Source organism: Anolis sagrei, chromosome 1, assembly GCF_037176765.1.
Source record: "Anolis sagrei isolate rAnoSag1 chromosome 1, rAnoSag1.mat, whole genome shotgun sequence".
Taxonomy (NCBI): Eukaryota; Metazoa; Chordata; class Lepidosauria; order Squamata; family Dactyloidae; genus Anolis; species Anolis sagrei.
In genome coordinates this window covers 70,603,611-70,620,461 of record NC_090021.1, presented here as the reverse complement: position 1 = coordinate 70,620,461, position 16,851 = coordinate 70,603,611, and the positions used below count along the sequence as shown (strand labels likewise).

The 16,851-nt window shown below is 37.7% G+C and overlaps 1 protein-coding gene across 1 annotated transcript in view; it reads left to right on the top strand.

Annotated features, from left to right (window-relative positions):
- Positions 1-2,754: 2,754 nt before the first annotated feature.
- Positions 2,755-16,851, top strand: part of TIAM2 (TIAM Rac1 associated GEF 2) — a 96,782-nt gene continuing 82,685 nt past the window's right edge. Inside the window, exons 1-3 of the mRNA XM_067465909.1 lie at positions 2,755-2,837; positions 3,231-4,421; positions 11,460-11,898. Of these exons, the coding sequence (XP_067322010.1) occupies positions 3,237-4,421; positions 11,460-11,898 (1,624 nt within the window). The 5' untranslated portion in view covers positions 2,755-2,837; positions 3,231-3,236. The remainder of the gene's footprint in view (positions 2,838-3,230; positions 4,422-11,459; positions 11,899-16,851) is intronic.

Sequence of the window (16,851 nt, the reverse complement as noted above, 5' to 3'; positions counted from 1 at the left end):
GTTTTCCTGCAAGTATCTCTGCAGATCTTAGAAAACTATTTCTTGACTTAAGGCGTTGGTGTGCTGGTTGATATCCGAGCAAAGGATGGGCCAGAGATGTCACTGCCTTGGTCCTTTCATTATTGGCTGCTAATTCCCGACGGATGTCAGGTGGTGCAGTACGGGCTAAACAGTATAACTTCTCCATTCAGAAGATGAAGAAAAATGATGATGTTAGAGTCACAAGCCTACATTTGTTGGATCACAAGAGAAGTTACTTTTCTCTTACTAATGGGATTTAAATTGAATTGCCTGAATTTTTCAATGAGGGAGATCTATTTCATTGCACACATTTAATAAAAACTAAATGCATCTGTGCTTGTGATCAAGACTGTCATAACTCCTGGTGAGTGGTTTGTTTTTGCTTTACTCTGTTAGGAAGTTGCTTGAAAGGGGGTGATAACAATTGCTCCCTGAAGACATTTTCACATGCAACAGTTATCGCCTTGGTTGGCCATTGTGTGACACATCAGCCCCTTTTGCATACCTGCCTTTGATAGATGTATTCATTAACCATCTTCATTGTATCAACACACAAAGGAAGTTGTATTTGTGGCTGAAGTCTGAAAGTCTATAACAGCAGCTTGCTTGCTCCCCACTCTGTTAAAAAGGATTACACAGTGAGTGCACAAGCATGGTAGAGACCAGATGCTCTTTGACTGATCCTTGAGACAAATTGGGTTTTGTCGCCTCTTATGAATAGAAATAAAGTAGAAAGTAGCCTTGAAAATATAGTTTATGCTCCCGCAGGAGAGGTTCTGCATATAAATGCCCTGATTGGTGGATTCCCTGTGTTGTATTGCTCAGTAGTTGCCTAGTGATTTACATTTACTTAGTACCAGAGAACTTGCAGTATTTATGTGGTGTTTTCCCTCCTGTTGTCAGTATTGTTGTGTCTGTATCTTGGCACGGTGCTGGGCTTGTTACCCTAAGATGTGTTTTATGTTAGTGACATTTATATGCTGAAGCAATTAGTACTTACAAGAAATAAAAGTAATAAACATTTATATAGTTCTTAAAAACAAATAAGCATCTTGTTTTAAGTTGGTGCAATAAGAATGAGCCACAGCAGTGTCTCCAACTTGTAAAGCTAAATATCTTGGTTAAGAGGACCGTGGATTTGAGTGCATAGAATATAATCTAGAATATACTTGTAATGTTTTTGCTACCGCCATGGTTCTTTTTCTGTTAGCTCTGATTTTAAGAGAGTTTTGTCTTAACTTTTCACTTCAAGCCAGGATAATGATTGTTAAATAATAAATGAATTTTAAAGATATATTACAAAAACATATTTCTTTCACTTTCCAAAAAAAAAAAAACTATACTTACTGCTCAGCTGTAAGACTTTTGTTTCATAAACAGTATGTTTGGGCTCTGCAAGCACTAGCTGAACAAATAGCTGCTAAATCAGAATGGGAAAACAAAAAATATTCTTTTACATGTGTTTGAAAGACAGACTTATTCCAAGGCTTCTGAAATGTATCCTTTTTTACTTCACAGCTTTTTGTATGCTCTCTGAATAAGTTTGTATTCGGTTTCTCCATAGCTGCTTTTGTGTCCTGGAGTCTGCAGTGAGTAGCACTGCCTTGCTTGCTGTTTAGCTGGCAGACCTCCTTCACAATACAAATAGAAGGGTTGTCAGCTGGTTGAATTGGTGAATTACCCAGTAGCCTTTCACCTTTGGGTCATAAAAGGAATTCAGACAGGATTGTGAATCAAAAACAAAAAAAGGTTGGCAGAGATTGACGAAGTAGTACTGAGAGAGCTAGCATCATCTCTTGTGTTTAAAAAGTTGTATTGCAGTCCCAACTGATAGAATTAAGAATTCTAAATAATTATGTCGTGGAAAACTTGGGTCTAGTGCAGAAATAGGGTGAAACATAGGAGGCAGACTTCTTGGAAAATTCTGGTTTGTAGGCAACTAATCTTTCCTCATCTGTTATTCACATGTCTAGGGAAAGTGGCCTGTCAATCATAACTCCTGAACTAGGGAGTTGCCTGGAGTATTCATGGATTATGCATGAGTTTCCTCACCCCCACAAAATTTTCAGATGTTACATAGAACATGACAGTAATGATGGTTATAGCAGAAGCAGCCCAGGGCTGAATGGATTGCCCCAATATCCAATTCCCCAATGCTTTCACTATGTATTAATGTAAATAGGTTTATTTTTTCTCCAGAAGCCATGTCAAAATTGTGGCTTGTAGTTCTGTTTTTCTGGACACACTGTTTGCACAAATCATAGTTTGTCTTGTCAAAATGAAACTGCAAACTATCATTTTTTCAGATCTTGGAATTATGGGAAGAAGTACTGCATTAAGATACAGGGAGCATATGAATGCAAAGTTTCTTAGTATAGGACCACACCATGAGTTTGATGTTACCTATGAATCAGTTCATAGACAATCCAATTGAAATATTTGTAAACCTGAAACAAGTTTTTAAAGTATTATCCCTTGGAACATCAAAATGTATACTTATTAATAAAGTCCAGTTGTTTAAATAGGTATTACGAAACATTTATATTTCTAATAATGTTTCAGAAATGGAATATTAATAAGGTACTATTTTTTGTGCTCCTTACATTTCGGTTTGGCAGGGAATGTATGGTCAATGCATAACCTTAACAAAAATATAAATATGTGTACATTTACATGCCTGAGACATTTTTCATTTTATTTTACAGGGATTCTTTGAAAAATTCCATTCCATTTCTGGAAAATTCAGTGGTCCAGCAAAAAGGATAATGCTAAAAGCACAGATCGCTAATTCTGCCCACATTTGAGTGATTGTTCAGGTATGTCTGATATAAACATTTTCATTTACCCAAATCTGTAAGCAGCAATGTGCGGTGCTTACAGTGAACTCTGCAGAAAGCTATACTCTAAAAGGGGAAATCACCCTATGTAGCAAGTCCTGCAAATGTTGATTTATGAGCAAATGTTTGATTTTCATTCCCACTTTATATACCTATATACCCAGGGTCACATAAAAAGTTCTTAAAGGGAAAGGGATTGTGAATGGAAAAAGTTTAAGTTGTAGAATAAATATGTCAACAAAGAAACAAATGGTACCAATATGGGGAAGTTTTTATTTCAACTAAAAAAAATTAAATAAGTATATTTTCTCACTAATAATCATTTTCAAAAGTGCACATGTTAATAGTTAAACTCTCTCCATTTTCTTTCAGTGAAAGATGGGTAATTCAGAAAGCCAGTACAGCCCTCAGGGAACGAAGAATGTTGGTAATTCTCTGCCTGGTGCCAAGCAGAAGCCTTGTTCACTGAAAATCCGTAGCATCCATTCGAAAGATGAGAAATCCGTACATGGATGGGTTCATAGTACCAATGGCACAAACTACAAATCCCGATCATTAGCCAGAAGCTGCCTCTCTCATTTCAAGAATACCCAGCCTTATTCTTCAAGACTCAGTGATGCAACAGTAAAAACCTCTAAGATTAGCAGCCATGCCAAACACCGAACTCACACCTCAGAGACTTATGACCAAGAAAGTAATAATGCATTTTTGCCCGAGAATGGTTTCCACTATATAGATATTGAACCTACAAACGACCATGTTGCTTCCAGGGAATGTAATGGGCATTTCTTAAATTGCTATGGAAAGAAAGAGAGCCCCCCATCAGATGACAGAATGAGTCCAAAGGTTCTCATTAAGACTCTGGGGAAACTAGATGGATGTTTGAGAGTTGAATTTCACAACAGCAGCAGCAACAGCACAGTTTCCAGAGAGGAATCTACTGGACCAGTACAACTCTTGCGGTATTCACCTGCTTCAGAGTCTGAAAAAAATAACATACTTGAAGGGAAAGAAACATCTAGCACAGATTATCCTGGAAGCCATCGGCTGTCAGCCACCGACTCAAGACTTAGATCCAGTAAAGGGAGCTCCATTAGTTCAGAGTCTTCGTGGTATGATGCTCCATGGGGCAATAATGGAGATATGAATGAACTGGATGGGTCGTACATGTCCAGGAGCACTCCTGATGCAAGTATCCAAGTCAGTTTTCCCCAGAGTGACTGCAAGAAACCATTGAACCAAAGTTCATCTCTTTCTTCCCTACGTGATTTATATAGGGATTCAAATCTTAGGAGCTGCCAAGCTTCTGATATTGGGCTTTCTGCAGATTTCATCAATACTCGTGCTGGTTCAAGCAATCGTGTTTCATTTACCTCCACCGTAGATTTTTCTTCTGAGGCAGAAGAGCACAGAGGACCTCTGCACTATTCTTCCTATACTCTCCCCTGCAGGAAATCTTCAGCACTCAGTGAGGATGCAACAAAGAAGGAAACATTAAAAAGCCGTATGCGGCGGATCAGTGATTGGACAGGAAGCCTGTCAAGAAAAAAGAGGAAGCTACAGGTATGTAGTGATTTCAGCTGAAGACTTAACCTTTCCCTTTAGTGTGTATGGTCAATATAAACTTCTTGTTTAGTTAATTTGTTTCATTGTTGTCATCGTCGTCATTTGACAAGATTTTATCTTGCTATATTTCATTCATTTCAATATAGTGCTCTGAAGATAATACTGATTGGTCAGGTAAACTGGTGCCTGGATATTTTTATTTTATTGAGGAGGTGGAAGAGTGAAATGTCTGCCTAACCTTTCATTAAGATATTTTGCAGGTGCTTTATTCCTTCTTTATGTGTAAATATACACACGTGCGTCCACACTAATTAAGAGCCAATTGACACGCTAAAAAGTTTAGGATTTCCGTGTTGATAGGTGGATCTACTGATAAATTTGTAATGGAAAAGTGTCAGCTATCCTGGCATTGTTGAATTGCCATTCCCACGATTGCTCAGTATTGGGCAGGTTTATTTATTTATTTACAGTATTTATATACAACTTTTCTCACCCCTAGGGGGACTCAAAGCGGTTTACACATAACTGGCAAAATTCAATGCCTTATATTGGACACTGAAACAATGCCAATCCATAACAGTTACAATAATAAAACCACAATTAAGCATAAATCATAATTAAACAGTACATAAGCAATCATTAAAACAATAAATAATAAAAACAGGTTGACTGAGGATGATATGAACGCAAGTCCAGCAGTATCCAAAAATAATCCTCAGCCCCATGACAAACCTATTCTTAATACCAAAAATGTGGGGTTTGGGGGATTGAGGTTCTCACATGTCCTGGGATCTTTGTGCAGATCTTGCTCAGATCTTGCTCAGCACAGATCTTGCTCAGCAAAAACATGTGGATTCTCATTTAGACAGCATATTAGAAACAAGGATTCAGCAGGGTAGATAACTTGCTAATCCAATTTTTTCACTGTGTTTGAATATTTAAATCATCCCTGAATTATGGATTTTGGAAAACCTTTTTCAGAGTGGTTAGTTTTCAGTAAGGTGGTTTTTGAGGATACTATATGTGTAATAATGTCCTTTTGTTAGTCTAACTCTGTCTATAGCAACCTTTCCCTAATTGATGCCTGCAGAGTTGCTAGACTACATTGCTCAGAACACCAACTAGTTATGTATTATAGTTCCACTCTAAAGTATTTCTGAGGGATTATGGGAATTCTTATTTATCATGACTCGGGGCGGGGCGCAGGTTAGGGAAGACTTCTCCATACTGTGGAGACCTAGCCATGGTCTACTTTAAGTTGCAGGGTTGCTAGACATTTTCATAGTTGCTTTGTTTTGTTCTGCTTTAACCAGAGGCATTATTAAGTAGCAATCTTGGACAGGAATTCACCTACCTATCCAGACTGCCTTCATGTGAGCTTCCATATAGCATTGTGTGTCTATTTTTGTATAGCTATTTAATTTATCTTGTTTGTGTGAGCTTTTTCCAATGCATTTGCAAGGGGTTTGTTCAATGTTCTTCTCTACATAAGAATAACAACAAGACCCCTAAGTAGCCTGAGGTCAAAATATATAAAAGGCCAGTGTGTTCCTAAATAAGCTAGTCCATGACTGCCAAGGGAGACTTGTTGAATCTTCCACCACTGTCTGAAGAAAGATTGGTGGTTATGAAAGGATGATCTTCTCAGTTGTTGTAACCAAATTCAGCTCCTTAAGAGATTAGCATTCCTCCTGTCTGCAGATGTTGAAAGCTGTTTTATTTGGGTCTTATTCTGGAATTGCAACCCCCCCCCCCCCCAGAATATTATCTAACTTTTTGAGACATAGTGTTATTTTACTAATGTTCTTTTTCATTTTATTTTTTATTGTTGCAGCTTCACTCTAGGAAGATGATTGGTTTCATCTTACTTGACATTATCTGACTCGCCATTGATAATGCTGAAGAGGGCATTAAGTGTGTGTGTGCACGCACCTATATGTGGCATAACCCTGTTTTAATCCCAGCTTTCATAGCATTCATTTTTCATATTCTGAGGGTTGCTTCTTATGATCCCTTCCAAAATAATGTTCTGTTGCCTGAGTAGAAAACAGACACATATCAAATCACATATGAAGGGTGCATGCAAGTATAAATAAGTATGTGAGATTGGGAAGTGGTTGAGGCTTCACAAGGAAAGAGATGTGGTATTTATCTGCATGTGCAGCCTTCCTGTCCTGTCAAATGCACATCTTCTTTGTGCTTGAACACTGAATCTGTCATGTGAAGTGGCATTTGCACTGCCACTGAATATGGACAGACATTTGTAAACTAAGATATGGTGACAGGCTGTGCTGAAGAAGTATGTAAGAGAGCAAATCCATTGCATTGTTTCTTTTTTAGTTTACAAACTGGTTTGTATATCACTTAAGAGATAAAAGTGGGATATAAATAAATATCATCACCATCACCACCCATGGCAAGACATACTCCATTACTGCCTTAATATACATTTTACTATCAGTTCTGTGTGGTCCCACTTTCCAGCCCTTAACCACCCTTGTGGTGCACACTTTTGTTGTATCACAATGCCACCTTGTTTTCCGATTGCTTCCCTCTCTCTGTCTTATCAGCATGGTTTTTTACCTGGAATGGAAAAAATCCCCCAGGTGGGGAGATGCGGAACAAATAGAATAAAGCCCCAGAAACAAGAAATTTCTGTATAGCATTGTGGTTTCCAAACAGAGGTTTTTTTTTCCTGTTGGGACACTTCTGTGTCTGTTCTGTTCTCTTTGTATAGATTTTGGTTTATACACATAGAAGAGTTTCAACTATGCCTATAGTTTGAAATACCTAGCATTGTTCTCTCACTCCGGCAATAATAATCTCAGAGGAAGAAAGCTGTCCTAAAAACAGTCTATATCTAGGCTGAATATTCTGTTTGTGACAGTGCATACATACTATGCTCTTGGGGGCTTTTTCATGGGAAGAGTGACCTTTTCCAGTGACAGCTGCAAGCGTGGGAAGACTGTGCTGCTTTGGAGAAAGGTGGTCATCCTACCCCTAACATAATCTGTCTTTTTGAAACAACCTTTTTAGGGTACAGGCAAAATTATACTCTAGTCAGTGTTTCTGAGATGAAGACAGAAAATACCCAGTTAAGACTGGTTTGGTGTATGTTGTGCTGAGAAGTTTTGTTATTTTAAACAAAAATCAAAGTGACTCCTTTAAGGCTGTGTAAACATCAGCAGAGGCAAAACAATTAAGACAATTGTGAGGATGGTTTGATGGAATTGTAAACAGCTGCTTTGGATATTTCTTTCGCTACTTAATGACATTAGGTAATTGTTTGCTTGTGACTTGTTCTACACAGGCACGTATGCTATTTTAAGCATTTTAATAATAAAGTCAAGCAGAAATATGCCTTTCAGCTACAACTCTCTTGAAATTTTATTCAAAGATATCAATTTGGAACATTTCCCATAGTGGGAGTTGAGAGTAATTATTATCGCTTGCCATAAAGTCCTATAAATTACCATCTTGCAATGAGCTCCAGATAGACCAATATAGAAGCAGAAGATCAAGGAAATAAGAGCTGCCAAATTTAAAATTAAAATCATATGCAAAGCATTAAGTTCTGAATAGTTTTGTTCCTTGCCCTTATAAAAATTCCTTTATGTAATCACAGTTAGTGCAAATGGGCAACACACAACTTAGTTGTAACAGATAATTATGCTTTCTGAAACAGCAGACATGATGTTCTGAAACTATGGGCATGATAAGTACCTTACAAATTTAAGATGTAGGTACTTGTACACAGTTAATGGTATATGTTATTAATATGTACTTCTTTCCAATCTGGAATCCACAGATAACAACAACAACACTTTATTTATATTCCACCCTTCTCACCCCAAAGGGGACTCAGGGCGGATCACAATACACATACAGGGCAAACATTCAGTGCCGCTTTGTATAGACAGAGACAGAGAGAACAGAAGGAGGTGTGTTGTTTTGACTCAATTTCCAGCTTTTTTTGGTGTCATGGAAGGTTGGGCTCGAATCCAGTCACAGGGGGGTGCTGTTGCACTATCCTCTATGACGAAGAGCCATCAGGACTTTCTCCTTCCTTTTGGTCACCCAGCATTTTCTGATCATCTTTCTTTATGGCGTCGTAAAACACTTCTGGTCATTTGAAATAATGGATAGTTTTTAACAAAAAGAAGCTGTCCTTTGGTTTAAAAGAAACATCCCAATACTAAATGGGTAATTTTGCCCTACTAAGAAAGTGAACTCCCCTGGGGGACTTACATATGCCTTCGTTCTGCTGCTGTAAGCACCCAGTTGGCACAGTGGTCTTCTGACTGGGAAATGGGAGGCCTACTCTTTAAACTGTTTCTTTCCTTTATTGTTGCATTCCTTTTTCTGATTTCCTCCTCTTCCCCTTTGTGCTGGCAGGTTCCTTCCCACCCCACTCGCTTCCACAAACATTACTTGTTTCCATGGTCTTTCCTTTTGCTACAGTGTCAGATCATCCTCTAGATGTTTTTGAACTGCAACTCATAGCAGCCTTAGTCAAAGTAACTAATATTGGAAGTTGCTGTCCCACAATATCCGGAGAGTCACATGATTCCCACTTCAACTATAAATTACTTTCCTCTCTTCCCCTTCTTCCCCTTTAAGATGTGCCCTTATAGTCTGATTTCAACCTACCCCGAGGCTAGTTTCTTTCAAAAAGATTAGTAGCAATTGAAAGGATGCTGGGGTGCAGAAAACTATATTGACTTGTCATGTTTTGCATTTACTTACCAACTTTATTTATTTATAGACAGATTCCTATTAGAAATGTACACACTCACCCTGAAAAGATGTATTAATCAATAGTTTACAAAGTCTTATGAATACATAAGATGTGTTTATTGAAAAAAATGAGAATATTGGATTTAGAATGCAAATCCTAGCAACATCAGTGGTATGCTTTTGTGCACACCTAGGAAGATGTTGGTCTTGAATCTAAATAAGTTCACTCTTCTAAGCTGCCTGAATAAGATATCTGATAGAATCACAACTGATCTTGAAAGCTAAGCAGAGTCAGAACTGGTTAGTAATTGAATAAGGTATACCAGGTGCCATATTTCACAAGAAGGGAGTGTCAAATCACCTCTTGAGAATTTTTTGCCTAAGACAACCTCATAAAATTCATGGGGTCATTGTAAGTTGACAGATAATAAAAATAATAATACTTACTTTAGATACCACTCTATCTCCCTGAGGGGGACTCAGGGCAATTTCCAAGCAACATCACCAAAACATACAGAGTAAACAGCACAACAAAATTAACAAAACAACATAATCATAAAATTATCACAATTACACACACATATATAAGAAATAATCCTGCCTGTTCAGAGCAATTAAAAGGCCGGGCTAAGGCTAGTGCAAACTCAAAATATGAGGGGACTGGAAATTAAGTACAGTGCTATAACAGGCTAACAGCAATAGCAGGTATGGGTTTGTGGCTGCTCATTTCCAGGACCTATTAGAGTGATGACCAGGGTAATTAATAGGTAGGAAGTATAAGGCTCTTACGAAAGGATGGGGCTTGTCTTATTTCCGTTGGAAGGGCGTTCCAAAGGTGGGGGCCCACCACTGAGAAAGCCCTCTCTCTCGTCCCCACCAACTGTACTTGTGACGGTGGTGGGAGCAAAAGAAGGGCCTCCCCGGGAGATCTTAGAGTTCGTGCCGATTCATAGAAGGAGATGCGATCACAAAAATAGGTAGGGCCCGAACTGTATAGGTCATAACCTGCACCTTGAATTTGGCTCGGCAACTTATCGGCAGCCAATGAAGCTGTTTTAATAGGGGCGTTGTATACTCCCTTTAGTTTGCTCCAGTAAGGAGCCTGGCTACCGCCCCGTTATACCAGTTGAAACTTCTGGGCCGTCTTCAAGGGCAGCCCCACGTAAAGCGCATTGCAGTAGTCCAGTCTGGATGTATCCAAGGCGTGGACCACACTGGCCAAGTCAGACTTCATGAGGTATGGTTGCAGCTGGCGCACAAGTTTGAGTTGTGCAAAGGCCCTCCCGGTCACCGCTGACACCTGAGCATCAAACGGTAGCATTGAATCCAGGAGGACCCCCAAGCTACGGACTTGCACCCTCAGGGGGAGTGTAACCCCGTCAAGCACAGGTTGCCACCCAATACCCCGGGCAGCCCCACGACTGACCAGGAGGACCTCTGTCTTGTCTGGATTAAGCTTCAACCTGTTATCCCTCATCCAGTCCATCACAGCTGTCAGACACTGGTTCAAAGTCTGGGAGGCTTCCTTGGAATTCGGTAGAAATGAGTAGTAGAGTTGGGTGTCATCTGCATACAGATGGCACCCAACTCCAAAACTCCGGATAACTTCACCCAGTGGTGACTTATAATGTCATAGATGTACAAATATGCACACACACACACACACATCTGGCTGTCACTGCTTCAAATTATTCTGCATAGAATGTCAAATTCTTGAAATTCTTATATATTTTAGTGTATTAGTATTTACCAGTAGAGTGCCAGCATGGTGTAGTAGTTCAAGCATTGGGCTATGACTTTGGAGTCCAGAGCTCACATTCCCTCTTGGCTGTGGAAACCTGCAGAGTGAGTTTGGATAAGTTCTACCCTCTCAGCCCCAGAAAACCTTATCATAGGTTCTTCTTAGAATCACCATAAGTCAGAAGTGACTTGAAGACACATGACAGAACAACACAACACAGTATTCCCATTTTAGTACTGAAAGATATGGATGAATCTGTAATATTTCAGAGTTGTTTCTGGCCCTTCTTGTTCAGGGCCACAAATGTTCTAGAGTTTGCCATTATGTTAAGAGGGTTTTAAAAAAATAAAGTACGCTTTTTTGCATCATGTGATGCTAATGTTTTGGTACTAACCAGGCTATTGTCATCGTGCAAATTTACTGGAGCACTTGCTGTTATATATATAGATGTAAATACTATTCTGTACTATGACTTGAACTTTCATGAACTTTTATTTGCAGAATGAAGCCAATTAGATTTCAGTGACTTGCGATACACTTTTTCCTCTTATCCACAGGAACCAAAATGTAAGGATACAACAGAATACTTTGAAGCTGGAGTTGAAAGTCTTTCTCCAGATACCCTTCTTGTTCCTTCCCATCTCATTGCTTCTCCTTGGTCCCATGGGTCTGGCCAGATCTTTTCCCAGAGAAGTGAATCTGCCAGTGGACTCAGTAGTGATGTTCTGAGGCAGAACATTTATGAGAACTTCATGCGGGAGCTTGACCTGAGCAGGACCAACATGGAAAACATGGACACTTCCACAGAAACAGAGGACTCGAGCAGTGAGTCACTTAGCTCCTTGGAACAGTTAGATTTGTTGTATGAGAAGGAGCAAGGAGTTGTTCGTAAAGCTGGGTGGCTTTTCTTCAAACCTCTTGTGACTCTGCAGAAAGAGAAGAAGCTTGAGTTGGTTACACGAAGAAAATGGAAACAATACTGGGTTACCCTGAAAGGTAGGATCCTTTTTTAAAATTCGGCTCATTTTTTATAGTGTTTAATCTTTCAAATCAATATCTCTTCAAAACATTATCTTCATAATAGAGTGTTTTATGGTTTACCTGTCACCATTATGTGATGATTTTAATAAGCTTCATCTTATTCACAGATATTTGTGAATTAAGGTCTACTGTCATATATAGTATTTATTGTACCTCTGTGTTAATACTCCTTGTCTGAAATTATCTGTTAATATTCCATAGTCTGAAATTCCTACAGGAAAATGCATGAGCGAGAGTCAGTCCATTGTACTTGAATGATCCTACCAGATGCATCTTGTTTTGTTTTGTTTTGTTCAATTCAAGCAAGAGAAAAATCCTGTCAAAAAACCTGTGATATCTTTGCCTTAAGGTTTTAATAATGCCATTTAATCTTTATTTTAAATTCAGGTTTTAATGTATATATTTATTTTATGTCTTTTGTGTATATGGCATCGAATAGTTGTCTTTGTAAGGCCGCTCTGAGCCCTTTGAGGTTGAGAAGAGCAGGATATAAATATTGTAAATAAATAATAAATAAATTGGGGTGACCATACTTCAGAAATGATTTGCAGTCACAAAACAACAATAATAAATATTATACAAAAATATTTTTCTCTTCAATAGATAGGGAATCGGAAACTTCTATCCAAAAATAATGTTCCTAGGCTCTGTTCCTAGTTCAGATGAAAGGCTATACAAAGAATAGATGTTACTTTCTTGGTGAGGGATTTGTGCATATTAAAACATGCATTTAGAATAGTATAACTGAGAGAACATTTTCTTTAAATTCTCTTCTCTTATGTTTGACCTTCATTACATGCCAATGCAGAGGAAGGTAAAAGGAGAAGCAATATGTATGTGTAAATTCTGTGGTTGGGGGCACAAAATAAAACTAATTTTACTAGTTATATTATCTTGTCTGTAGAGTAAATATTGATGAACGCTAAAAAGCGATTAAAAAAAAGTTGCCGTCTCATTTAAAGAAAATTGGAGGAGAAAGAGGTTTTGTCAAGAGTTAGAAACTACTACCCCATGTGTTATTAGCTTTACAATGATTTCATAAAAATGCCAGACTATGGACTATGCTTCTTTAATGTCTATTATTCCATCTTAACTACCATGGCAACATTGGATAAATTTCTGGGATTTGTAGTTTAAGGAGTGGCATTGAGAATTATCAGCCATAATGCACCCCAGTTTCACTAAACTACAAATCTCAGATTTCCACAGAATATTGCCATGGCAGTTAAAGTAAAATAATAATGTTTGCGATAAGTCCTTAGGGTCAGTTCCGATTAACAAAATTATGTTACAATTCTGTAAGTCTGGTTTGCATATCTGATTTTTCTGGTTGTAAGTGTTGCATACTGGTACAACATTTTAAAAACACAACAAATAATCTTCCTTCCTTAGGTATTGATAGCATAACTATGTATTTTATTTCTTGTCAGTTAACTGTTGCATGTGTCCTTAACTACTCCCCCTGAGACAATTTGTCGAGCCTCTGAAACATGTGTGATTAAAATATTTGGGTGATATCACAAGTGATTTTACTGATGTTGCTGTTCTGGTCCTGGGCTTTATTGTGTTTCCAGCTCCTGACATTACTTAGCATTGTGGATTTTGTGGTAGAACTCTTCTTGCTTTCAATCTATTCATGTTGTGAGGCACTGGGAACTCAATTTGCCAAGCATCATTGGGTTGGTGTGTTCATGATATGGAAATTACTGCAAGTTTTTCTTTTGAACTTAAATAAAAGTAGCACATAGCAATTCTGCATGATGTTTGCTGGTGGTGGTGGTTTTATTTTCATTTTGTCTTTCCATGAGCTCTGTTTAGTTTATCAGCAACAGGGAAGATTACAGCCATCTGGGTACCTGCCAAAAGTGAATTGATTGGTGTTCTGAGATTTTACCAATGCTTAAAGGGCCATCAAGTCCATTCCTTTAATGCAGTATGTTGTTTCCTTCCCATCTGTCTTGCCTAATTAATTTATCTGGGCAAGAGGTAGTCCATTCCAGCCATGTTCTGACCGTGTCACACACGCAGTAATGTGGCCCCAGGGAGTAGCCACAAGAAAGCTGTCTCGTCCCATCTGTGGACAAAGATTGTGAGACTGCTTGTCTTTTCCCAAATACTAAAAACACTTTCCATAGAAAATGAAAAATAAAACCACAGTGACAGGCTATCTTTGTATTTCAAAAATAAGCACTTTTAAATAGATTTTTTTCAAAAAAGGAATTAATTAAACATTATTTGGGAATATTTAAACATTGCATTGTGTCTATACCAAAAGGGAACCATCTGTTTTCAAATAATATATGTATCTCCTGTAGCATATACACCCTCTACCAAAATAGCTCATTTAGGCAAAAATGGAAAGAAACAAAGTGAGAATGATTGTTCTAAAGCTCCATGAAAACACATGGTCAGTTTAAGAAATCAAGATTTATCAGTCAGATAATGTTCAAGGTGCTTCCTACATGGATTTACCCATAAATAGTCGACATATTCAAAGGCATAGCCATGTTAGTCTGAAATATCAGTATGCAAAGGGATTTTGTTAGCACCTTAAAGACTAGCTTCTTTTTAGTTGGTTTCAAAGGTGGTATAAATTTACTTTGCATAATTATCAGTACTAGTGTGTCCTTTAGTTTTTGTGTAATTGCCCTGCATGTTTTTAAAAAACAATTTAAATATAGTGATGGTATTTTAGGGTGTGTTGCTACTCAGGAAAATTGCATATAGCATATAAGGTGGTAATGAAGAATGTTTGACTCTCCAGATTTCTCTCATTCTGCATCATGCTTCTATAAACTAGGGCTGATGGAAATTGCCAACAACAGCTGATGTGTCATATCTATCCCACCCTTACTGTGGGCATGCCCATGATAACTGCCCAAACACATTTTACAGGACAAGGGAAATTCATGTTAGATGCATTAATTTTATTTTGTTGGTTGGTAATGAAATGGGAAGCATTTCTCTTGTGTTTTCATCTCATGCTCTTCTGCTGATATTTACATTGCATGGTTGATGATATGATCCTTAATGGGAACAGCACTTATTGGGTCTGAAAATTATAAAAATGTTAAAATGATTTTTAAAATAAATAAAAATGTAGACATTGTCCATGATGAAGAACAACAATTGACCATTGGGCAATAATAAACTGTCAGTAGTTCCACCTCACTGAATTCAAATATCATTTTCATTATTGGAAAGGGACCACAAAGCTGACACTTACATGCAAATGTGGTGAATATATGAAATAACACCCAGAGAACAGTTTTGTCTGAATGTACCCTATGATGGAAAATGATGAACCAGCAAGAAAACAGATTCTTTTAGATGATGTTTTGAGCTATATATAGATGAAAGTACTGGACAGTATAAAAGATGTGGAGTATACAGAAATATTAGATGTTTTTCCCATATGCAAGAGACACAAGGTGGGACTGGAGAGGTTTTTTTACTACTTCTTCCCTCTGGAACTGAGTTAATATTGTAACACTGTAGTCTCTTTCAAGCATGCTTAACATTTTTTCTTGGGGCTGTATTGTTTTCCAGCAATATTTATTGCACATGCCTCATTTGAATGTAGGTTTGTCAGCAGACTGTTCATGTTTGACATAAACGTATTCACTACAGTAATTAAGATGGAGATAAATAATGATACAACTAATCTCTGACTATTTAAAGATTCAGAAAGTACTAAGCTTCTGTTAATCTTGTTTGCCAATATTAAGGTTTCCCCAATGATGATTGAAAGGAAGATCTGAACTAGCATAAATAACTGGCATAGTATTTTGTGTGGTTTTAAAGAGGGTTGCCTACTATAGGCTGTGATGTGGTTTTGTTTACCACTTTTCCAAATATAAACAAGATACTAAGAAATCCCTTCTTCTGTATTGAGAAATATCAGAACATCCCTTCCCTCAGTTGTCAAACCCATCACTGTGTTATACTATTCTGATTTTCTCTGAGTTTGCATTAATCAGTGGATGATCAGTTGGGTACATGAGCCTCTCTTAAGCGAGGACAATGAATGACATGATTTTTCATTGTATTAAATTAAACGAGTTGGCAAAGTAAAAAAGTGGGGGGGGGGGGAATGAAGAGATGGAAGGTGGTGAGGGAAGCTAGTTCTTGTTAAATAAAGGCTTATTGCTGCTATGTGGTGTTCAATATTTCAGTATTTCACACCTCAAAATTACTAAGGTTCAAGTAATTCATGACAGCTCCACACACTGGTTGTTTTGTGTTTCTTTTGTACCAAAACTGTTATAATAGTGTTTCCTATATCAAACCTTTTACCTATGAATGACCCAAAAATGGCAAAGTGGCCTTTCACTCCATATGATTCATTAACTTTAAGATCAGATTAAGAAGCACTGTGTGATATCAAATGAACAAGCATAAGAACCAGGGACATTTTGATGGTGACACCAAAAATGTGAACTAGTTGTGAAGCTTTGTCAGACTTCCTTTTGGCACATCTTTAAATGGCTGATGAAGGCTAGTTTTATTTCAGCAAACATTTATTGTTCTTTTTAAAAAACGCTGAAGGATCTTTGAAGTCTACAAGGTCCATTTTTGTGGCTTCAAGAGGAAAAGTAAACATATTTTCCCTATCTCTGGCTTTTGATTCATATGGCTACTTTAGAGTTGCCTAAAGAGACAATCAAGAAATGGTTTCAACCTTCTTCCATATTTGATGGACTTGTATGGTGGTAAAAGAGTTCTGGAAAAAGGCGATTAAACAAACAAAATAAAATCATTATTAAGAAAATTAAGAAAAACCCAGAAATGTGCTTATTGGGTTTGTTTCAGGAGGGAATTAGCAAAGAAGATACAGAAATGTGCCAATATATGTAGTTTTGTGGCAGCTAGAATCACAATAGCAAAATCTTGGAAGGGGAAAAAAGA